Source organism: Oncorhynchus keta, chromosome 20, assembly GCF_023373465.1.
Source record: "Oncorhynchus keta strain PuntledgeMale-10-30-2019 chromosome 20, Oket_V2, whole genome shotgun sequence".
Classification (NCBI taxonomy): Eukaryota; Metazoa; Chordata; class Actinopteri; order Salmoniformes; family Salmonidae; genus Oncorhynchus; species Oncorhynchus keta.
Genome location: NC_068440.1, coordinates 47756245 through 47781568, shown reverse-complemented (window position 1 = coordinate 47781568; position 25324 = coordinate 47756245). Strand labels below are relative to the sequence as shown.

The following is a 25324-nucleotide window of genomic DNA, read 5'->3' as shown; positions in this document are numbered from 1 at the left end:
TACTGGCTCCAGGTCATCTATAAGTCTTTGCTTGGTAAAGCCCCGCCTTATCTCAGCTCACTGGTCACCATAGCAACACCAACCCATAGCACTCTCTCCAGCAGGTATATCTCACTGGTCATCCCCAAAGCCAACTCCTCCTTTGGCCGCCTTTCCTTACAGTTCTCTGCTGCCAATGACTGGAAGGAATTGCAAAAATCACTGAAGCTGGAGACTAATATCTCCCTCACTAGCTTTAAGCATCATCTGTCAGAGCAGCTTACCGATCATTGCACCTGTGCACAGCCCATCTGTAAATAGCTCTAACCCAACTACCTCATACCCAGTATTGTTATTTATTTTGCACCCCAGTATCTCTACTTGCACATCATCATCTACACATTATCACTCCAGCGTTAATTCAAAATTGTAATTTCGCCACTATGGCCTATTTATTGCCTTAACTCCCTTATCTTACCTCATTTGCATTCACTGTATATATACTTTTTGTTTTCTTTTTTTCTATTGTGTTATTGACTGTACGTTTGTTTATTACATGTGTAACGCTGTGTTATTTGTGTCGCACTGCTTTGCTTTATCTTGGCCAGGTCGCAGTTTTCAACTTGTTCTCAACTGGCCTACCTGGTTAAAAAATTAGGTGGGGAAAAAAATATATATTTTTATACCGTCATCATTTTAGCTTCATATAACTTCATATCATACGTGAATCACCACCTAGATTCAGTCCCAACATTTTAACATCTGTTTTTTACATGGATAAAAGTAGACTCAGATCTACAAAATGGCATATCAAACATTGCATTTGAGGAAACAATGGGAAAATAATTCTGCTTTGAAAGTTGGTGAACTTGTATACTCACTTTTGAGAAAACCATCTTTCAAAGTTTTGGTACTATTATTGGAGAGCCCTTCTTTGTCTACACCCATTCAGCATTGTTCACACCCTCTTAAGCCTTAGCCCCACCCATCTCTTTAAGGGTTGATCTGTGCTTTCTGTACTAACTTGCCAGCTGCTTCCAGACATTTAAGAGAGAGAGAACATCTCACTGAACATTACTCGCCCTATCAGAGCTGGTTAAGCTGTTATGTTATCCAGAGCATTGGTGACTGCAACTGTGCTGTCAGATTGTCCGTTACTAAATGCAGTGTTTCGCATTCAGAGCGCACACTCGACACTCGACACTCTGGCCAATAAGTAGGGTTGATTTGTTGCCAACGTTTACTGACACTGGACATATTCAACGGGTGTTGAGCGTTCAAAATGTATCAGTTATTCTGCTTTCTGCCACACTAAGACGAGAGTCTTTTGTTAAGAAATGTAGCTGGATAGCTAGCTAGGTTAACAATGAAACCCAACGCATGACGTAACGTTAGTTAGCGAGCCAGACACCTAACGTTAGCTAGCTAGCTAACAGTACACTAACTTGAAATGAAAATACTTTGTCAAATTCATATATCTTCTTCATGTAACGTCACATCATATTAGAATCATAACGTAATATCATATTTGTATTCATTATGGATCCCCAAGGGAGCCGCTACTCTTCCTGGGGTCCAGGAAGAGTTATTACAGAATTCACAACACACTAAGTGTGCGCCCTCAGGCCCATACTCCACTACAACATATCTACAACATAAAATCCATGTGTATGTGTGTGTACAGTACGTGTGTTATCATGTGTGTATGCATGTGTCTGTGCCTATATTTGTGTTACTTCACAGTCCCCGCTGTTCCATAAGGTGTATTTTTACCTGCTTTTTAAATCTGATTCTACTGCTTCTACTACATCAGTTACCAGATGTGGAATATAGTTCCATGTAGTCATGGCTCTGTGTAGTACTGTGCACCTCCCACAGTCTGTTTTGGACTTGGGGACTGTAACGAGACCTCTGGTGGCATGTCTTGTGGGGTATGCATGGGTGTCCGAGCTGTTTGCTAGTATTTTAAACAGATAGCTCAGTACCTTCAGCTTGGCAATATTGACTCAAGATGGGGGTTGCTTTCCTCTATCCATAGCCATTTCCTATGTCTGCCATATATAACCATGCTTGAGAAAGCCTCAGGTAGTTTACGACAGGTGCATTAGGGAATGTTATTCTCAGTTACAATTAAATACTAAAACTGTACTTATGAAGCCTCTTAAGTGTTTTCAGTCGTTGTAGCATCTGACGTGTATAGTGTTGAGTCATCTGCATACATAAACACACTGGCTTTACTCAAAGCATTTGTAAAGAAAAAAAAAGAAGAAAAAAAGCAAAAGGCCTAAACGACTACCCTGGGGAATACCTGCATCTACCTGTCGGCGCCGGAGAACTTCTTCCGGCGCCAACAGAGATAGTCGCCTCGTTTCGCGTTCCTAGGAAACTATGCAGTATTTTTTTTTTTACATTGGTACCCCAGGTAATCTTAGGTTTTATTACATACAGTCGGGAGAATCTACTGCATTTAAGAGCAACGTCAACTCACCATCATTACGACCAGGAATACGACTTTCTCGAAGCGGAATCCTGTGTTTTGCCCACCACCCAGGACAATGGATCGGATCCCAGCTGGCGAACCAAAACAACGTTGCCGTAAAAGGGGCAGATGAAGCGGTCTTCTGGTCAGGCTCCGGAGACGGGCACATCGCGCACTGCTCCAGAGCATACTACTCACCAATGTCCAGTCTCTTGACAACAAGGTTGATGAAATCCGAGCAAGGGTAGCATTCCAGAGGGACATCAGAGACTGTAACGTTCTTTGCTTCATGGAAACATGGCTCACTCGAGACACGGTATCGGAGTCAGTACAGCCAGCTGGTTTCTTTACGCATCGCGCAGACAGAAACAAGCATCTTTCTGGTAAGAAGAGTGGCGGAGGGGGGTAATGCCTTATGAGTAATGAGACATGGTGTGATCATAACAACATACAGGAACTCAAGTCCTTCTATTCTCCTGATTTACCTCACAATACCTCACAATCAAATGTCGACCGCATTATCTACCAAGAGAATTATTTTTGATTATAATCACAGCCTCATATATTCACCCCCAAGCAGACACATCGACGGCCCTGAACAAACTTTATTTGACTCCATTTAAACTGGAAACCACATATCCTTGGCTGCATTCATAGCTGGGGATTTTAACAAGGCTAATCTGAAAACAAGACTCCCTAAATTCTATCAGTATATTGATTGTGCTACCAGGGCTGGTAAAACAATGGATCATTATTATTCTAACTTCCGCGACGCATATAAGGCCCTCCACCGCCCTCCTTTTGGGAAAGCTGACCACGATTCCATTTTGTTGCTCCCACCCTATAGACAGAGATTAAAACAGGAAGCTCCCGCGCTCAGGTTTGTTCAACGCTGGTCCGACCAATCTGATTCCACGCCTCAAGATTGCTTCGATCACGTGGAGTGGGATAAGTTTCGCACTGCGTCAAACAACAACATGGACGAATACGCTGATTCGGTGAGCGAGTTTATTAGCAAGTGCATCAGCGATGTCGTACCCACGGCAACCATTAAAACATTCCCAAACCAGAAACCGATTGATGGCAGCATTCGCGCGAAACTGAAAGTGCAAACCACTGCTTTTAATCAGGGCAAGGAGACCGGAAACATGACTGAATACAAACAGTGTAGCTATTCCCTCCGCAAGGCAATCAAATAAGCTAGGCGTCAGTATAGAGACATAGTAGAGTCGCAATTCAACGGCTCAGACACAAGAGGTATGTGGCAGGGTCTAAAGTCAATCACGGATTACAAAAAGAAAGCCAGCCCCGTCGCGGACCAGGATGTCTTGCTCCCAGATTGACTAAACAACTTCTTTGCTCACTTTGAGGACAATATAGTGCCACTGACACGGCGCGCTACCAAAACCTGTGGACTCTCCTTCACTGCAGCCAACGTGAGTAAAACATTTAAACGTGTTAACCCTCGCAAGGCTGCAGGCCCTGATGGCATCCCCAGCCGCGCCTCAGAGCATGCGCAGACCAACTGTCTGGTGTGTTTATGGACATATTCAATCAATCCTTATCCCAGTCTGCTGTACCCACATGCTTCAAGAGGGCCACCATTGTTCCTGTTCCCAAGGTAACTGAGCTAAATGACTTCCGCCCCAGCACTCACTTCTGTCATCATGAAATGCTTTGAGAGACTTGTCAAGGACCATATCACCTCCACCCTACCTGACACCCTAGACCCACTCCAATTTGCTTATCGCCCCAATAGGTCCACAGACGACGCAATCACAACCACACTGCACACTGCCCTAACCCATCTGGACAAGAGGAATACCTATGTGAGAATGCTGTTCATCGACTACAGCTCAGCAATTAACACCATAGTACCCTCCAAACTAATCATCAACTCATCATCAAGACCCTAGGTCTCGACCCCACCCTGTGCAACTGGGTACTGGACTTCCTGACGGGCCGCCCCCAGGTGGTGAGGGTAGGTAACAACATCTCCACCCCGCTGATCCTCAACACTGGTGCCCCACAAGGGTGCGTACTGAGCCCTCTTCTGTACTCCCTGTTCACCCACGACTGCGTGGCCATGCTCGTCTCCAACTCAATCATAACGTTTGCAGACAAAACTACAGTGGTAGGCTTGAATACCAACAACGACGAGACGGCCTACAGGGAGGAGGTGAGGGCCCTCGGAGTGTGGTGTCAGGAAATTAACCTCACACTCAACGTCAACAAAACAAAGGAGATGATCGTGGACTTCAGGAAACAGCAGAGGGAGCACCCCCCTATCCACATCGACGGGACAGTAGTGGAGAGGGTAGTAAGTTCCTCGGTGTACACATCATGGACAAACTGAATTGGTCCACCCACACAGACAGCGTGGTGAAGAAGGTGCAGCAGCGCCTCTTCAACCTCAGGAGGCTGAAGAAATTTGGCTTGTCACCAAAAGCACTCACAAACTTACATGATTTCTTAATTTGCCTATCAGTTGGGCTGCCAGACTTATTTGCCATACCTTTTGCCTCATCCCTCACAACCATACCATTTTTTAACTTCCTCAATCAAAGGGGATTTAACAGTTTTTATAGTCATTTTCTTAATGGGTGCATGCTTATTAGTAACTTGAATAAGCAATTTCATAAATGTGTCAAGTGCAGTGTCTGGTGACTCCTCACTACACACCACAGACAGGCTAATATTCTTTACATCTTTAACATATGAATCACTACAACTTATTGTATGACCTCTTCACACAATATTAGGCCCAGCCTGTCCTCTTATACACTATATTAGGTCCAGCCTGTCCTCTTATACACTATATTAGGCCCAGCCTGACCTCTTATACACTATATTAGGCCCAGCCTGTCCTCTTATACACTATATTAGGCCCAGCCTGTCCTCTTATACACTATATTAGGCCCAGCCTGTCCTCTTATACACTATATTAGGCCCAGCCTGTCCTCTTATACACTATATTAGGCCCAGCCTGTCCTCTTATACACTATATTAGGCCCAGCCTGTCCTCTTAAACACTATATTAGGCCCAGCCTGTCCTCTTAAACACTATATTAGGCCCAGCCTGTCCTCTTAAACACTATATTAGGCCCAGCCTGACCTCTTAAATACTATATTAGGCCCAGCCTGTCCTCTTAAACACTATATTAGGCCCAGCCTGTCCTCTTAAACACTATATTAGGCCCAGCCTGTCCTCTTAAACACTATATTAGGCCCAGCCTGTCCTCTTAAACACTATATTAGGCCCAGCCTGTCCTCTTATACACTATATTAGGCCCAGCCTGTCCTCTTATACACTATATTAGGCCCAGCCTGTCCTCTTATACACTATATTAGGCCCAGCCTGACCTCTTATACACTATATTAGACCCAGCCTGTCCTCTTATACACTATATTAGACCCAGCCTGTCCTCTTATACACTATATTAGGCCCAGCCTGTCCTCTTATACACTATATTAGGCCCAGCCTGTCCTCTTATACACTATATTAGGCCCAGCCTGTCCTCTTATACACTATATTAGGCCCAGCCTGTCCTCTGATACACTATATTAGGCCCAGCCTGTCCTCTTATACACTATATTAGGCCCAGCCTGTCCTCTTATACACTATATTAGGCCCAGCCTGTCCTCTTATACACTATATTAGGCCCAGCCTGTCCTCTTATACACTATATTAGGCCCAGCCTGTCCTCTTATACACTATATTAGGCCCAGCCTGTCCTCTGATACACTATATTAGGCCCAGCCTGTCCTCTTATACACTATATTAGGCCCAGCCTGTCCTCTTCACACAATATTAGGCCCAGCCTGTCCTCTTATACACTATATTAGGCCCAGCCTGTCCTCTTATACACTATATTAGGCCCAGCCTGTCCTCTGATACACTATATTAGGCCCAGCCTGTCCTCTTATACACTATATTAGGCCCAGCCTGTCCTCTGATACACTATATTAGGCCCAGCCTGTCCTCTGATACACTATATTAGGCCCAGCCTGTCCTCTGATACACTATATTAGGCCCAGCCTGTCCTCTTATACACTATATTAGGCCCAGCCTGTCCTCTTATACACTATATTAGGCCCAGCCTGTCCTCTTATACACTATATTAGGCCCAGCCTGTCCTCTTATACACTATATTAGGCCCAGCCTGTCCTCTTATACACTATATTAGGCCCAGCCTGTCCTCTTCACACAATATTAGGCCCAGCCTGTCCTCTTATACACTATATTAGGCCCAGCCTGTCCTCTTATACACTATATTAGGCCCAGCCTGTCCTCTTATACACTATATTAGGCCCAGCCTGTCCTCTTCACACAATATTAGGCCCAGCCTGTCCTCTTATACACTATATTAGGCCCAGCCTGTCCTCTTCTACACTATATTAGGCCCAGCCTTTAGAACTGTGGTTTTCCTAGATATGGCTATTATATTGTGATCACTACATCCTATGGATCTGGATACAGCTCTAAAACAAATTACTGCAGCATTAGTAAAGATGTGATCAATACACGTTGATGTATGTTAGCTTCATAATGTATTATTGCCTTCATATAAAATCATAACATTTTAGCTTCATATAGCATCATATTAGCTTCATGCAACATCATATTGGCTTCATATAACGTCATATCATATACATTTCATATAACGTCATATAATATCATATTACCTTTATATAACTTCATGTCATATTAGCTTCACTTATCAGTTGTTATTAGCTTATGATATCTACTATATATAACGCATTATATTAGCTTCATATAACTTCATGAAACATATTACATTACCTTTATATAGTGTAATTTCCTTAGCGCAAAAAATCTTCATATAACATCATATCAACTTCATATAACTTCATATAATATTAGGCTGAAGTAACATTATTTTAGCTTCATATACTGTAACTTAATATCTACTTCCCATGAGATTTCCTTTATATAACTCCTTATCATTTAATTATATATAATGTCATGTCATATGAGCATCATATATCCACATATCATAAGCTTCATATAACTTCAAGTCATATTCACATAATATCTTATATCAGCTTCATATACATAAATATAACCTCTACTTCATATAACATATTATATTAGCTTCATAATGTCATATCATATTAGCTCCATATAACTTAATATCATATCTATTTAATTTAACGTATTTTATTATATAAAAATAATGTCATATCATAGTAACTTCATATAACCTCATAAAACATCATATCATATTGCCTTCATACATCTATTAACTTCCCACATCACATCATAATTTTAGCTTCATATATCGTCATATCATATCGATGTCATGTAACATCATGTCATATTAGTTTCAAATAACTTAATATTATGTCACCTTCATATAACGGCATATCATATTAGCTTTAAATAACAACATTATGTAGTATAATGGCGTCGGAGGGTTGCAGTTTTACGGGTTCCTAACCAACTGTGCCATTTTTTTTTGCTTGTAACTTCTTTTGTACATAAAGATGCTGCTATCGTCTCTTATGACCAAAGAGATCATCTGGACATCAGAACAGAAATTACTCACCTTGAACTGGACAAAGATTTTTCTTAATGAGATCAGGCCCAAATCCACGTCATTTGCATGGAGAAAAGGCGGATATACAGAGGGAGAAGGTTGGGGTGCCTTGTGAGGATTCGGAGGCGAGTGAGTAAGTCACCATTACCATCGGTTCTATTGGCTAACGTGCAATAACTGGAAAACAAACTGGATGAGCTACGGTCGAGACTATCCTACCAACGGGACATTCAAAACTGTTATATCTTATGTTTCACAGAGTCGTGGCTGAACGACGACAAAGATAATATAGAGCTGGCTGGGTTTTCCGTGCATCGGCAGGAAAGAGCAGCTACGTCTGGTAATACGAGGGGTGGGGGTGTGTGTATTTGTCAATTACTACTGTTGCGTGATGTCTAATATTAATGTCTTGAGATATTGCCCGCCTGAGGTAGAATACCTCATGATAAACTGTAGGCCACACTACCTACCAAGAGAGTTCTCATCGATATTATTTGTCACCGTCTATTTACCACCGCAAACCGATGCTGGCACTAAGACCGCACTCAATGAGCTGTATAGGGTCATAAGTAAACAAGAAAATAATAGCAGTAGCATAGCAGTGTGAACAGACAGCACAGAGTTACACATGGAGTAAACAATAAACAAGTCAATAACACAGTAAAAAAAAGTCTATATACATTGTGTGCAAAAGGCATGAGGAGGTAGGCGAATAATTACAATTTCGCAGATTAACACTGGAGTGATAAATGATCAGATGGTCATGTACAGGTAGAGATATTGGTGTGCAAAAGAGCAGAAAAGTAAATAAATAAAAACAGTATGGGGATGAGGTAGGTAATTGGGTGGGCTATATACCGATGGACTATGTACAGCTGCAGCGATCGGTTAGCTGCTCAGATAGCAGATGTTTAAAGTTGGTGAGGGAGATAAAAGTCTCCAACTTCAACGATTTTTGCAATTCGTTCCAGTCACAGGCAGCAGAGAACTGGAGTAAAGGCGGCCAATTGAGGTGTTGGCTTTAGGGATGATCAGTGAGATACACCTGCTGGAGCGCGTGCTACGGGTGGGTGTTGCCATCGTGACGAGTGAACTGAGATAAGGCAGAGCTTTATCTAGCATGGACTTGTAGATGACCTGGAGCCAGTGGGTCTGGCGATGAATAAGTAGCGAGGGCCAGCTGACTAGAGCATACAGGTCACAGTGGTGGGTGGTATAAGATGCTTTAGTAACAAAACGGATGGCACTGTGATAGACTGCATCCAGTTTGCTGAGTAGAGTTTTGGAAGCTATTTTGTAGACATCGCCGAAGTCGAGGATCGGTAGGATAGTCAGTTTTACTAGGGTAAGTTTGGCGGCGTGAGTGAAGGAGGCTTTGTTATAGAAAGCCGATTCTAGATTTGATTTTGGATTGGAGATGTTTGATATGAGTCTGGAAGGAGAGTTTACAGTCTAGCCAGACACCTAGGTACTTATAGATTTCCACATATTCTAGGTCGGAACCATCCAGGGTGGTGATGCTAGTCGGGCATGCGGGTGCAGGCAGCGAACGGTTGAAAAGCATGCATTTGGTCTCACTAGCATTTAAGAGCAGTTGGAGGCCACGGAAGGAGTGTTGTATGGCATGGAAGCTCGTTTGGAGGTTAGGGCCAGAAGGAAGGGCGAGAAGTATACAGAATGGTGTCGTCTGCGTAGAGGTGGATCAGGGAATAGCCCGCAGCAAGAGCAACATCATTGATATATACAGAGAAAAGAGTCGGCCCGAGAATTGAACCCTGTGGCACGCCCATAGAGACTGCCAGAGGACCGGACAACATGCCCTCCGATTTGACACACTGAACTCTGTCTGCAAAGTAGTTGGTGAACCAGGCAAGGCAGTCATTAGAAAAACCGAGGCTACTGAGTCTGCTGATAATATTATGGTGATTGACAGAGTCGAAAGCCTTGGCCAGGTCGATGAAGACGGCTGCACAGTGCTGTCTTTTATTGATGGCGGTTATGATATCGTTTAGTACCTTGAGCGTGGCTGAGGTGCACCCGTGACCGGCTCGGAAACCAGATTGCACAGCGGAGAAGGTACGGTGGGATTCAGGATGGTCAGTGATCTGTTTGTTGACTTGGCTTTCAGAGACCTTAGAAAGGCAGGGCAGGATGGATATAGGTCTGTAACAGTTTGGGTCCAGGGTGTCTCCCCCTTTGAAGAGGGGGATGACTGCGGCAGCTTTCCAGTCCTTGGGGATCTCAGACGATATGAAAGAGAGGTTGAACAGGCTGGTAATAGGGGTTGTGACAATGGCGGCAATTTTAGAAAGAAATGGCCCAGATTGTCTAGCCCAGCTGATTTGTACGGGTCCAGGTTTTGCAGCTCTTTCAGAACATCTGCCATCTGGATTTGGGTAAAGGAGAAGTTGAGGAGGCTTGGGCGAGTAGCTGCGGGGGGTTGTTGGCCGAGGTTGGAGTAGCCAGGAGGAAGGCATGGCCAGCCGTTGAGAAATGCTTGTTGAAGCTTTCAATTATCATGGATTTATCGGTGGTGACCGTGTTACCTATCCTCAGTGCAGTGGGTAGCATCGAGCAGGTGCTCTTGTTCTCCATGGACTTTACTGTGTCCCAGAACTTTTTGGAGTTAGAGCTGCAGGATGCAAATTTCTTCTTGAAAAGGCTGGCCTTTGCTTTCCTGACTGACTGCGTGTATTGGTTCCTGACTTCCCTGAACAGTTGCATATCGCGGGGACTATTCGATGCTATTGCAGTCCACCAAAGGATGTTTTTGTGCTGGTCGAGGGCAGTCAAGTCTGGAGTGAACCAGGGGCTATATCTGTTCTAAGTTCTGCATTTTTTGAACGGAGCATGTTTATCTAAGATGGTGAGGAAGTTACTTTTAAAGAATGACCAGGCATCCTCAACTGACGGGACGAGGTCAATGTCCTTCCAGGATACCCGGGCCAGGTCGATTAGAAAGGCCTGCTTGCAGAAGTGTTTTAGGGAGCTTTGACAGTGATTGGTGGTGGTCGTTTGACTGCAGACCCGTAGCGGATACAGGCAATGAGGCAGTGATCGCTAAGATCCTGATTGAAGACAGCTGAGGTGTGTTTGGGGGCCAGTTGGTCAGGATAACGTCTATGAGGGTGCCATTGTTTACAGATTTAGGGTTGTACCTGGTGGGTTCCTTTATGATTTGTGTGAGATTGAGGGCATCTAGCTTATATTGTAGGACTGCCGGGGTGTTAAGCATATCCCAGTTTAGATCACTTAGCAGAACAAACTCTGAAGCTAGATGGGGGGGCGATGCAGTAGACTGCAACTCCTCCCCCTTTGGCATTCCTATCTTGACGGAAAATGTTATAGTTGGGTATGGAAATCTCAGAATTTTTGGTGGCCTTCCTAAGCCAGGATTCAGACACAGCAAGGACATCGGGGTTGGCAGAGTGTGCTAAAGTAGTGAGTAAAACAAACTTAGGGAGGAGGCTTCTGATGTTGACATGCATGAAACCAAGGCTTTTTTCGAGCACAGAAGTCAACAAATGAGGGTGCCTGGGGACATGCATAATTATCCAGAAGCGGCGCCCCTAGTGGCCGGGGACTTTAATGAAGGCAACCTTCAATCCTGAAGACCTCATTCCTACCAGCATGTCACAAGTGCAACCAGAGGGAATAAAAACTCTAGACCACCTTTACTCCACACACAGAGACGTGTACAAAGCTCTCCCTCGCCCTCCATTTGGAAAATCTGACCATAATTCTATCCTCCTGATTCCTGCAAAAACTAAAGCAGAAAGTACCAGTAACTCATTCAATACACAAGTGGTCAGATGATGCGGATGCTACGCTACAGGACTGTTTTGCAGCACACACTGGAATATGTTCCGTGATTCATCCAATGGCATTGAGGAGTATACCATCTCAGTCACCGGCTTCATCAATAAATGCATAGACGTCATCCCGGCAGTGACCGTACGTACATATCCTAACCAGAAGCCATGGATTACAGGCAACATCCGCACTGAGCTAAAGGCTAGAGATGCCGCTTTCAATGGGCGTGACATTAATCCAGACGCTTATACGAAACCCCGCTATTTCCACAGACAAAACATTAAACAGGCAAAGTGTTAATACAGGACTAAGATTGAATCCTACTACACTGGCTCTGGTGCTCGTAGGACGTGGCAGGGCTTGCAAACTATTAGAAACTACAAAGGGAAACCCAGCCGTGAGCTGCCCGGTGGCGCAAGCCTACCAGACGAGCTAAGTGCCTTTTATGCCCGCTTCGAGACAAGCAACACTGAAACATGCTTGAGAGCACCAGCTGTTCTGGATGACTGTGTGATCACGCTCTCCGTAGCCGATGTGAGCAAGACCTTTAAACAGGTCAACATTCACAAGGTCGTGGGGCCAGACAGATTACCAGAGCGGGTACTCAGAGCATGCGTGGAACAACTGGCAAGTGTCATCACTGACACTTTCATTCTATGTAGTCTGTAATTTCCGGATTGGAGCGAGCGGTCGCATTCGCACTTCGGTCCGCAGGTAGTATTACTTTTCATTACATTTCATTATAGTACAACGGTTTGATTTGTCTAATCTTAGCAATTTCTTCTTAGCTAGCTAAGCTTTGTATCAAAGATAATTGCGTAATTATCGTATTTCGTCGCCCTAACGCAGTCTACTGCCCAGCAGCTAGCCAGCTAGCTAACGTCCACCGTTAACGTCCACCGTCTACCGAATAGCAGCACTGTTGAAACTATTACACTCAACTCAACTGAACGACTTGATTAGTGTAGTGTTAGCTAGCTACATAGTTGTCTTTGCTGTCTTCGTATCCAAGATAATTGTGTAGTTTAGAGTGTGTAGTCTTAGAGTGATTACCTTAATTTACCGAGGTTAGCTAGCCAGCTATTTGTCGTCCTTAACGTAGGAGACACTGCTAGCTAGCAGTAGCCAACAGCTAGCCAACGTCTTCGAATATAACTTCCCACTCAACAACCCGGTCGCATTCCGCTTCGCTCCACAGGTAGTATCACATTTTCATTTCATTTCATTATAGCACAACGGCTTGATTTGTTTGATCGTAGCTAGCTACATAGCCGTCTTTGTATCAAAGATAATTGTGTAGGCTAGAGCGATTTTCTAGGTTAGCTAGCCAGCTATTGTCGTTCTTTTAACGCAACGTAACGTAATCAACACTGCTAGCTAGCCAGCTAGCCCCCGAATAGCTGCACTGTAGAAACTATTACACTCAACGGAACGACTTGATTAGTGTAGTGTCAACAACGCAGCCACTGCCAGCTAGCCTACTTCAGCAGTACTGTATCATTTTAATCATTTTAGTCAATAAGATTCTTGCTACGTAAGCTTAACTTTCTGAACATTCGAGACGTGTAGTCCACTTGTCATTCCAATCTCCTTGCATTAGCGTAGCCTCTTCTGTAGCCTGTCAACTATGTGTCTGTCTATCCCTGTTCTCTCCTCTCTGCACAGACCATACAAACGCTCCACACCGCGTGGCCACCCTAATCTGGTGGTCCCAGCGCGCACGACCCACGTGGAGTTCCAGGTCTCCGGTAGCCTCTGGAACTGCCGATCTGCGGCCAACAAGGCAGAGTTCATCTCAGCCTATGCCTCCCTCCAGTCCCTCGACTTCTTGGCACTGACGGAAACATGGATCACCACAGATAACACTGCTACTCCTACTGCTCTCTACTCGTCCGCCCACGTGTTCTCGCACACCCCGAGAGCTTCTGGTCAGCGGGGTGGTGGCACCAGGATCCTCATCTCTCCCAAGTGGTCATTCTCTCTTTCTCCCCTTACCCATCTGTCTATCGCCTCCTTTGAATTCCATGCTGTCACAGTTACCAGCCCTTTCAAGCTTAACATCCTTATCATTTATCGCCCGCCCTCTTTTCCGGGTTGGAGCGAGCGGTCGCATCACACTTCGCTCCGCAGGTGTATAACTTTTTCATTACATTTCATTATAGTACAACGGTTGATTTGTCTAATCTTAGCAATTTCTTCTTAGCTAGCTACATAGCCGTCCTTGTATCAGAGATAATTGCATAATTATCGTATTTCGTCGCCCTAACGTAGCCTTCACTGCTATTCGCCCAGCAGCTAGCAAACGCTAGCAAACGCCCACAGATTAGCATCACTGTAGTGCTATTCACTCAACTGAACGACTTGATTAGTTTAGTGTTAGCTAGCTACATAGCCGTCTTTGTTTCCAAGATAATTGTGTAGTTTAGAGTGTGTAGTCTTGGAGTGATTATCTTAATTTACCGAGGTTCGCTAGCCAGCTATTTGTCGTCCTTAACGTAGGAGACTCTGCTAGCTAGCCAACAGCTAACAGCTAACAGCTAGCCAACGTCTACTGAATCGAATTCAACAACCCGGTCGCAGTCACAGGTAGTATCACATTTTCATTTCATTTCATTACAGTACAACGGTTTGATTTGTTTGATCGTAGCTAGCTACATAGCTAGCTACATAGCCGTCTTTGTTTCAAAGATAATTGTGTAGTCTAGAGCGATTTTCTAGGTTAGCTAGCCAGCTATTGTCGTTCTTTTAACGCAACGTAACGTAAACAACACTGCTAGCTAGCCAGCTAGCCCCGAATAGTAGCACTGTAGAAACTATTACACTCAACGGAACGACTTGATTAGTGTAGTGTCAACAACGCAGCTACTGCCAGCTAGCCTACTTCAGCAGTACTGTATCATTTTAATCATTTTAGTCAATAAGATTCTTGCTACGTAAGCTTAACTTTCTGAACATTCGAGACGTGTAGTCCACTTGTCATTCCAATCTCCTTGCATTAGCGTAGCCTCTTCTGTAGCCTGTCAACTATGTGTCTGCCTATCCCTGTTCTCTCCTCTCTGCACAGACCATACAAACGCTCCACACCGCGTGGCCGCGGCCACCCTAATCTGGTGGTCCCAGCGCGTACGACCCACGTGGAGTTCCAGGTCTCCGGTAGCCTCTGGAACTGCCGATCTGCGGCCAACAAGGCAGAGTTCATCTCAGCCTATGCCTCCCTCCAGTCCCTCAACTTCTTGGCACTGACGGAAACATGGATCACCACAGATAACACTGCTACTCCTACTGCTCTCTCCTCGTCCGCCCACGTGTTCTCGCACACCCCGAGAGCTTCTGGTCAGCGGGGTGGTGGCACCGGGATCCTCATCTCTCCCAAGTGGTCTTTCTCTCTTTCTCCCCTTACCCATCTGTCTATCGCCTCCTTTGAATTCCATGCTGTCACAGTTACCAGCCCTTTCAAGCTTAACATCCTTATTATTTATCGCCCTCCAGGTTCCCTTGGAGAGTTCATCAATGAGCTTGATGCCTTGATAAGCTCCTTTCCTGAGGACGGCTCACCTCTCACAGTTCTGGGCGACTTTAACCTCCCCACGTCTACCTTTGACTCATTCCTCTCTGCCTCCTTCTTTCCACTCCTCTCCTCTTTTGACCTCACCCTCTCACCTTCCCCCTACTCACAAGGCAGGCAATACGCTTGACCTCATCTTTACTAGATGCTGCTCTTCTACTAACCTCATTGCAACTCCCCTCCAAGTCTCCGACCACTACCTTGTATCCTTTTCCCTCTCGCTCTCATCCAACACTTCCCACACTGCCCCTACTCGGATGGTATCGCGCCGTCCCAACCTTCGCTCTCTCTCCCCCGCTACTCTCTCCTCTTCCATCCTATCATCTCTTCCCTCTGCTCAAACCTATCTCCTGATTCTGCCTCCTCAACCCTCCTCTCCTCCCTTTCTGCATCCTTTGACTCTCTATGTCCCCTATCCTCCAGGCCGGCTCGGTCTTCCCCTCCCGCTCCGTGGCTCGACGACTCATTGCGAGGTCACAGAACAGGGCTCCGGGCAGCCGAGCGGAAATGGAGGAAAACTCGCCTCCCTGCGGACCTGGCATCCTTTCACTCCCTCCTCTCTACATTTTCCTCCTCTGTCTCTGCTGCTAAAGCCACTTTCTACCACTCTAAATTCCAAGCATCTGCCTCTAACCCTAGGAAGCTCTTTGCCACCTTCTCCTCCCTACTGAATCCTCCTCCCCTCCCCCTCCTCTTCCCTCTCTGCAGATGACTTCGTCAACCATTTTGAAAAGGTCGACGACATCCGATCCTCGTTTGCTAAGTCAAACGACACCGCTGGTTCTGCTCACACTGCCCTACCCTGTGCTCTGACCTCTTTCTCCCCTCTCTCTCCAGATGAAATCTCGCGTCTTGTGACGGCCGGCCACCCAACAACCTGCCCGCTTGACCCTATCCCCTCCTCTCTTCTCCAGACCATTTCCGGAGACCTTGTCCCTTACCTCACCTCGCTCATCAACTCATCCCTGACCGCTGGCCACGTCCCTTCCGTCTTCAAGAGAGCGAGAGTTGCACCCCTTCTGAAAAAACCTACACTCGATCCCTCCGATGTCAACAACTACAGACCAGTATCCCTTCTTTATTTTCTCTCCAAAACTCTTGAACGTGCCGTCCTTGGCCAGCTCTCCCGCTATCTCTCTCAGAATGACCTTCTTGATCCTAATCAGTCAGGTTTCAAGACTAGTCATTCAATTGAGACTGCTCTTCTCTGTATCACGGAGGCGCTCCGCACTGCTAAAGCTAACTCTCTCTCCTCTGCTCTCATCCTTCTAGACCTATCGGCTGCCTTCGATACTGTGAACCATCAGATCCTCCTCTCCACCCTCTCTGAGTTGGGCATCTCCGGCGCGGCCCACGCTTGGATTGCGTCCTACCTGACAGGTCGCTCCTACCAGGTGGCGTGGCGAGAATCTGTCTCCTCACCACGCGCTCTCACCACTGGTTTCCCCCAGGGCTCTGTTCTAGGCCCTCTCCTATTCTCGCTATACACCAAGTCACTTGGCTCTGTCATAACCTCACATGGTCTCTCCTATCATTGCTATGCAGACGACACACAATTAATCTTCTCCTTTCCCCCTTCTGATGACCAGGTGGCGAATCGCATCTCGGCATGTCTGGCAGACATATCAGTGTGGATGACGGATCACCACCTCAAGCTGAACCTCGGCAAGACGGAGCTGCTCTTCCTCCCGGGAAGGACTGCCCGTTCCATGATCTCGCCATCACGGTTGACAACTCCATTGTGTCCTCCTCCCAGAGCGCTAAGAACCTTGGCGTGATCCTGGACAACACCCTGTCGTTCTCAACTAACATCAAGGCGGTGGCCCGTTCCTGTAGGTTCATGCTCTACAACATCCGCAGAGTACGACCCTGCCTCACACAGGAAGCGCCGCAGGTCCTAATCCAGGCACTTGTCATCTCCCGTCTGGATTACTGCAACTCGCCGTTGGCTGGGCTCCCTGCCTGTGTCATTAAACCCCTACAACTCATCCAGAACGCCGCAGCCCGTCTGGTGTTCAACCTTCCCAAGTTCTCTCACGTCACCCCGCTCCTCCGCTCTCTCCACTGGCTTCCAGTTGAAGCTCGCATCCGCTACAAGACCATGGTGCTTGCCTACGGAGCTGTGAGGGGAACAGCACCTCAGTACCTCCAGGCTCTGATCAGGCCCTACATCCAAACAAGGGCACTGAGTTCATCCACCTCTGGCCTGCTCGCCTCCCTACCACTGAGGAAGTACAGTTCCCGCTCAGCCCAGTCAAAACTGTTCGCTGCTCTGGCCCCCAATGGTGGAACAAACTCCCTCACGACGCCAGGACAGCGGAGTCAATCACCACCTTCCGGAGACACCTGAAACCCCACCTCTTTAAGGAATACCTAGGATAGGATAAGTAATCCTTCTCACCCCCCTAAAAGATTTAGATGCACTATTGTAAAGTGGCTGTTCCACTGGATGTCATAAGGTGAATGCACCCATTTGTAAGTCGCTCTGGATAAGAGCGTCTGCTAAATGACTTAAATGTAAATGTAGTCACCTGGAATGCATTTCAATTAACAGGTGTGGCCCGTAAAAAGTTAATTTGTGTAATTTCTTTCCTTCCCAATGCATTTCAGCCTATCAATTGTGTCGTGACAAGGTAGGGGTGGTATTTAGAAGATAGCCCTATTTGGTGAAAGACCAAGTCCATATTAATGGCAAGAACAGCTCAAATAAGCAAAGAGAAATGACAGTCCATCATTACTTTAAGACATGAAGGTCAGTCAATTTGGACATTTCAAGAACTTTGAAAGTTTCTTCAAGTGCAGTTGCAAAAAACATCAAGAGCTATGATGAAACTGGCTCTCATGAGGACCCCCACAGGAATGGAAGATGGACTCTTTGGCCTGAATGCTAACCATCACAACTTGGTTTCATCAGAACAGAGAATCTTGTTTCACATGGTCTGAGAGACTTTAGGTGCGTTTTGGTAAACTCCAAGAGGGCTGTCATGTGCCTTTTATTGAGGTGTGGCTTCCGTTATGCCACTCTACCATAAAGGCCTGATTGTTGGAGTGCTGCAGAGATTGTTGTCCTTCTGGAAAGTTCTCCCATCTCCACAAAGGAACTCTAGAGCTCTGTCAGAGTGACCATTGGGTTCTTGGTCATCTCCCTGACCAAGGCCCTCCTCCCTCGATTGCTCAGCTCTAGGAAGAACCTTGGCGATTCCGAACTTCTTCCATTTAAGAATTATGTTGTCCACTGTGTTCTTGGGGACCTTCAATGCTGCATTTTTTTGTACCCTTCCCCAGATCTGTGCCTCGACATAATCCTGTCTCGAACCTTTTATGGACAGTTTTACAGCCAGCCATCCTCATGGCTTGGTTTTTGCTCTGACATGCACTGTCAACTGTGGGACCTTATATAGACAAGTGTGTGCCTTTCCAAACCATGTCCAATCAATAGAATTTACCACAGGTGGACTCCAATCAATTTGAAGAAACATCTCAAGGATGATCCTTCTGTAGCTCAGTTGGTAGAGCATGGCGCTTGTAACGCCAGGGTAGTGGGTTCAATCCCCGGGATCACCCATACGTAGAATGTATGCACACATGACTGTAAGTCGCTTTGGATAAAAGCGTCTGCTAAATGGCATATATTATTATTATTATTATTATTATTATTGATCAATGGAATCAGGATGCACCTGAGCTCAATTGAGTCTTAGCAAAGGGTCTGAATTCTTATGTAAATAAGGTATTTCGGTTTTTCATTTGCAATAAATTTGCCAACATTTCTATAAACCAGTTTTTGCTTTGTCATCATGGGGTATTGTCACGACTTCTGCCGAAGTCGTTGCCTCTCCTTGTTCGGGCGGTGCTCGGCATTCGACGTCACCGGTCTTCTAGCCATCATTGATCCTTTTTTCATTTTCCAATGGTTTTGTCTTGTCTTCCCACACACCTGTTTTCTATCCCATTCATTACCTGTTGTGTATTTAACCCTCTGTTTCCCCTCATGTCTTTGTCGGAGATTGATTTGTTGTCAGTGTAGTGTGATTGTTTGTATAGGTGCGTGTCGGGTCCTCGTACCCATGTTTTGTTTGTTTGTACATTTATTGTTATGGAGCATACTCTTGGAACTTTATTAAAAGACTCCATATTTACACTCCATTTGACTCTCCTGCACCTGACTTCCCTGCCACCTATTACACCTATGCGTGACAGATATTGTGTGTAGATTGTAGATCCATTTTAGAATAAGGCTGTAACATAATGTGAAAAAAGTCAAGGGGTCTGAATACTTTTCGGAGGCAACGTATCATATCACACTCGCTTCATATAATGTCATATCATATCAACTTCATATAAATGTATCATAATAGCTTCATATGACTTCATATCATATCAACTTCATATAACATTTTAGCTTCAGAAAACTTAATTTCCTATCTACTTCATGAAACTTCCTATAACATTACCTCCATATAACATCATATCATATTAACTACGTATAACTCCAAAATGTCATATCGTACTACCTTCATATAAGTTCATCCCATATTATCTTCATATGTCATATCATATCAATTTCATATGTCATATCAACTTGATATAAGATCATATCATATTAGCTTCATGAAATGTCTTATATTAACTTCATAACTTAACATCAAATCAACTTTCTTTAGCTCTGAAGTTGCATTCTAGTCATTCATTGAAATGGTTATATAATGTGAAGTGATGTCTTATTCTTTATTTTATTGCAGAAAAGCTTCTGGTTTCCACTGTTCTTCCACACTGCGAAGGAGAATGATATGAGTCTCACCTGAAGAAATCCAAAACAGTGATCATCTGGGAAATTGATTTTTGCTTCGTCATGCATTCAGGCAGTCACCTAGGACTAGATTCCATTTTGTTTTGAATTGCATTGCTATTTTGTGTAAATGTTGCACAAAGATCAACAGTTTATTCTAATCGCTGTAAATATATCTTGTATTATAAACAAATTTCTATAGTTAGTGTGTGAATAAGTTTGTTGTACAAAGGATTGGGCTCCAAAACTATCACAAATATGGCTTTGACTTAATTAAAGTAAATCTCAGAGTAATCTTCTCTGATTTGCTTTGATGTTGTCTTTATGAATAAGATACAGTTGAAGTCGCAAGTTTACATACACCTTAGCCAAATACATTTAAACTCCGTTTTTACCAATTCCTGACATTTAATCCTAATAAAAATTCCCTGTCTTAAGTCAGTTAGACTAATAGTAGAGAGAATTATTTATTTCAGCTTTTATTTCTTTCATCACAATGGTCATTATGGCCAAATAGTTATATTTTTGTTTCATCAGACCAGAGGACATCTCTCCAAAAAAGTACGATCTTTGTCCCTATGTGCAGTTGCAAACCGTAGTCTGGCTTTTTATGGCTGTTTTGAAGCAGTGGCTTCTTCCTTGCTGAGCGGCCTTTCAGGTTCTGTCAATATAGGTGTAACGGTTTTCTTGACTTGAAGGAGAGGCGGACCAAAATGCAGCGTGGTTTCTATTCATGGTTCTTTAATGAAGAAAACTATACATGAACAGACTAACAAGAACCTTGAAACCCTAAAACAGCCCTATCTGGTGCAAACACAGAGACAGGAACATTCACCCACAAAACCCAACACCAAACAGGCTACCTAAATATGGTTCCCGATCAGAGACAATGACTAACACCTGCCTCTGATTGAGAACCATATCAGGCCAGACACAGAAACAGACAAACTAGACACACAACATAGAATACCCACTCAGATCACACCCTGACCAAACAAAACATAGAAACGTACAAAGCAAACTATGGTCAGGGTGTGACAATAGGACTTGTTTTACTGTGGATATAGATACTTTGTACCTGTTTCCTCCAGCATTTTCACAAGGTACTTTTCTGTTGTTCTGGGAATGATTTGAACTTTTCGCACCATAGTACATTCATCTCTAGGAGACAGAATGCGTCTCCTTCCTGAACAGTATGACAGCTGCGTGGTCCATGGTGTTTATACTTGCGTACTATTGTTTGTACAGATGAACGTGGTACCTTCAGGCATTTGGAAATTGCTCCCAATGATGAACTAGACATGTGGAGATCTACACAGGTAGAGGTCTTGGGTGATTTCTTTTGATTTCCCAATGATGTCAAGCAAAGAGGAACTGAGTTTGAAGGTAGGGCTAGAAATACATACACAGGTACACCTCCAATTGACTCAAATTATGTAAATTAGCCTATCAGAAGCTTCGAAAGCCATTACATAATTTTCTGGAATTTTCCAAGATGTTTAAAGGCACAGTTAACTTAGTGTATGTTAACTTCTGACCCACTGGAATTGTGAAAATTGAAATAATCTGTCTGTAAACAATTGTTGGAAAAATGACTTGTGTCATGCACAAAGTAGATGTCCTAACGACTTGCCAAAACTAGAAATGTGTGGAGTGGTTGAATTAATGACTCCAACATAAGTGTATGTAAACTTCGACTTCAACTGTACATGCATTTAAATTGTGCTCTAACGCTCATAAATATGCATTTGATTTCATTAAAGTAAACCTCAAACATAAAGCAATCTTCTCTTTTTTTATTGTCTTTATATGCATTACAATGGCAACGGCAATGTCTTCCAACTGCAAGAAGTCCTCTAGCAATGTCTGATCTTTTACTTATGTGTTTTGTTAGACAACTTTTTAGGCTTTCAAGGTGTTGGTCTGATGGGAATCTGTGACGTCATCTTGTTTGAGGAACAATAAATAACAAAAGAGGATAGCCCCAACTGTGCCATGCCATGATTTACCTGGACCACCTGTTGAGATGTGCCTCTTCTTAAGTCGCCTACCTGGTTAAATAAAGGTGAAATATATATATATTTAAGTAAGTGCCATTTTACTAAAATAAAAAGCAATATATTTACATTCACCTATCAAACTGTTTACAGTAAACAGACATAAAACAACTATCTAGGTTTGTTGCATAAGAAATGAATAAATAGGTGTTAAAAATATATATTTTATGTTGTTATCATCAGATCTAGATTTTATTGACTTTATATATATATATTTTATATTAATATATATGTGAGTCAGCCTTTGGTCCCTATATATATATATATAAAGGAAGATGTATTGATGGGGTTCTGAAGGAGGTGTGGCAATGGTGGAACAACTATAAAACTTGTTAACTAGGATCGATGGTGTTGGTTGTTCTTGCTCACTGTAACTAACAAATCTGCACATTTCATCAACAAGCAATGTAAATTCACAAATATCAATGAATCTCTGTTTTCAAATGGTCAATCATGAACATTTTGAAACAAACCCCAACAACTCAATGAGTCAGTCCATTTAACATCACCACTGATTGTTCAATCTTTCTAGAGGCCTGCTGGCCCTCTCAGACCTGCCCAGTGTCTGAGGCACTGTGTCCGAAGCTTCTGTCATACTCCTAGTATCTTCTGTCACATCCCCATTTGTTCTCGTTTTTTCCCCTTGTGTGTCCAGTATGCCGGTGTCCTCAAACACTCAAACGAGTTCTCAAAAGATTTTGTCTATTGCGCCGATACACAGCCCCATTTTCTTTCCTGACTGTGTACGACCAAGGCGCAACCTCCTTTAATCCTATAGCCTTTCTATTCCATGAATCCGGACCCCGAATTCAAACCTCATCCTGAGCTGCCAACGGTAACAACACTCTAGCAGTTTTGTCATTGTCAAATTTTTGTCTTGACCTCAGCTGTAGGGCCTTATCCTTCACTAGTAATGGGCAGTCATTCAGACAGAAACTAGGCAACCTGGAACGCAACTTGCGCCCCATTAAGATTTCTGCAGGTGACCAGACAAATTCCAAGCGAGCTGCTCTGTAAGACAATAAAGCCAAGTATGGATCAGTCCCAACTGTGCTGCCTTTTTTTCTTCACAATTTGCACACCTTTTTCAGCCTTTCCATTACTTTTAGGATATAACAGACTGGAGGTTATATGTCTGAACTCATAATGCTCTGCAAACATCTTAATGCACCTCAGTTTGCTTGCAGTGAGTTTATCAGAAACCACCACTAGGGGAATCCCAAGACTGCAATTTCAGGGTAATTTGACAAGTAGTCGAGAGTCAACAAACAGTCCTTACCATTGCAGTGAAACAAGTCGACTCCAACCTTCTCCCAGGCTGTGGTGGGTACCACTCCCTTACCCATGGGCTCCTTGGGCAGTCTATAATGAAATTTGAGACATGGGCCACAATTTCCCACCATTTGCTAAATGTCAGAATGTATATTGGCCAATAAGAGCCTTTTTTGCCAGCCATTTTCCAGATTATGGATCACCTTGCAAAGATTGGGATCTGTTGTGGTCTCTTCAGCTATTCTCCTTAGTTGCTGCTCAGAAACAGGAAGTGACTCCATGACCACATCCACATGCAAGGCAACCTCCACCACCAGAGACTCCTGACGGAGGCTGATTTGGGCCACCACTGGTGGAGCTCTTGAGAGTGCATCTGCTACCACCAAAGATGACCGAGGCACATAGGTTAGAACAAAATCATTGCATTGCAATCTCATCATCATCCTTTGAAGATGAGGAGGCATGTCATTCAGATTTTTTAGAGAGATTGGAATAAAGGGTTTATGATCTGTTTCTACAATCACCTTTGGTAAGCCATAAATCTAACAGTGAAACTTTTCAGAACCAACGACCAACCTTAGGCACTCCTTTTCTATTTGACCATAACACTTCTCAGCATCAGTCAAAGAACCGTATAAGCCACATGCTTCCACATTCCTTGCTGCTCCTTGAAACAGCACTGCTCCAATGTCATCTTTGTCCGTGGACACCTTGGTAAGACTGTCAGGTTAAAAACAAGTTTGCTCCTCAGCCAAAATGTTCTTTACATTGTTTCACTGTTCCACGAGAACTCTGTCTTGTCCTGAAGTTCACAGCTGACAGATTTGGTACAAACGTCCCCAAATAATTGACCATACCCAAAACACGCTGAATGCCTTTCCTATTTGTGGGATTAGCCATCTCCCTCACAGCTTTGACAACAGAGAGTAGCAACGGTGTAAAAGGGGGGGTCAATGCAAATAGTCTGGGCAGCAATTTCATTAGATGTTCAGGAGTCTTATGGCTTGGGGGTAGAAGCTGTTTAGAAGCCTCTTGGAACTAGACTTGGTGCTGCGGTACCGCTTGCCGTTCAGTAGCAGAGAGAACAGTCTATGACTAGGGTGGCTGGAGTCTTTGACAATTTTTAGGGCCTTCCTCTGACACCACCTGGTATAGAGGTCCTGGATGGCAGGAAGCTTGGCTCCAGTGATGTACTGGGCCATTTGCATTGCCCTCTGTAGTGCCTTGCGGTCGGAGGCTAAGCAGTTGCTATACCAGGCAGTAAATCAACCGGTCAGGATGCTCTCGATGGTGCAGCTGTGGAACCTTTTAAGGATCTGAGGACCCATGCCAAATATTTTCAGTCACCTGAGGGAGAATAGGTTTTGTCGTACCCTCTTTACAACTGTCTTGGTGTGCTTGGACCATGATAGTTTGTTGGTGATGTGGAGACCAAGGAACTTGAAGTTCTCAACCTGCTCCACATCAGCCCAATCGATGAGAATGAGGGCGGCTCGGCCCTCTTTTTCCTCTTGTCCACAATAATTTCCTTTGTCTTGATCACGTTGAGGGAGAGGTTGTTGTCCTGGCACCACATGGCCAGGTCTCTGACCTCCTCCCTATAGGCTGTCTCGTCGTTGATCAGGCCTACCACTGCTGTGTCATCGGCAAATGTAATGATGGTGTTTGAGTCTTGCCTGGCCATGCAGTCACGAGTGATCAAGGAGTACAGGAGGAGGCTGAGCACGCACCCCTGATGGGCCCTTGTGTTGAGATTCAGTGGTGGATGTATTTTTACCTACCCTTACCACTTGGGGGCAGGAAGTCCAG

General features: G+C 44.4%; 1 protein-coding gene across 1 annotated transcript in view; it reads left to right on the top strand.

The window, feature by feature from the left end:
- LOC118380143 (dendritic cell-specific transmembrane protein-like) overlaps positions 1-21960 on the top strand; it is a 31596-nt gene extending 9636 nt beyond the window's left edge. The window contains exon 5 of the mRNA XM_035767135.2: positions 20140-21960. Coding sequence (XP_035623028.2) covers positions 20140-20202 — 63 coding nt within the window. The 3' untranslated portion in view covers positions 20203-21960. The remainder of the gene's footprint in view (positions 1-20139) is intronic.
- The last annotated feature ends 3364 nt before the right edge of the window (positions 21961-25324 follow it).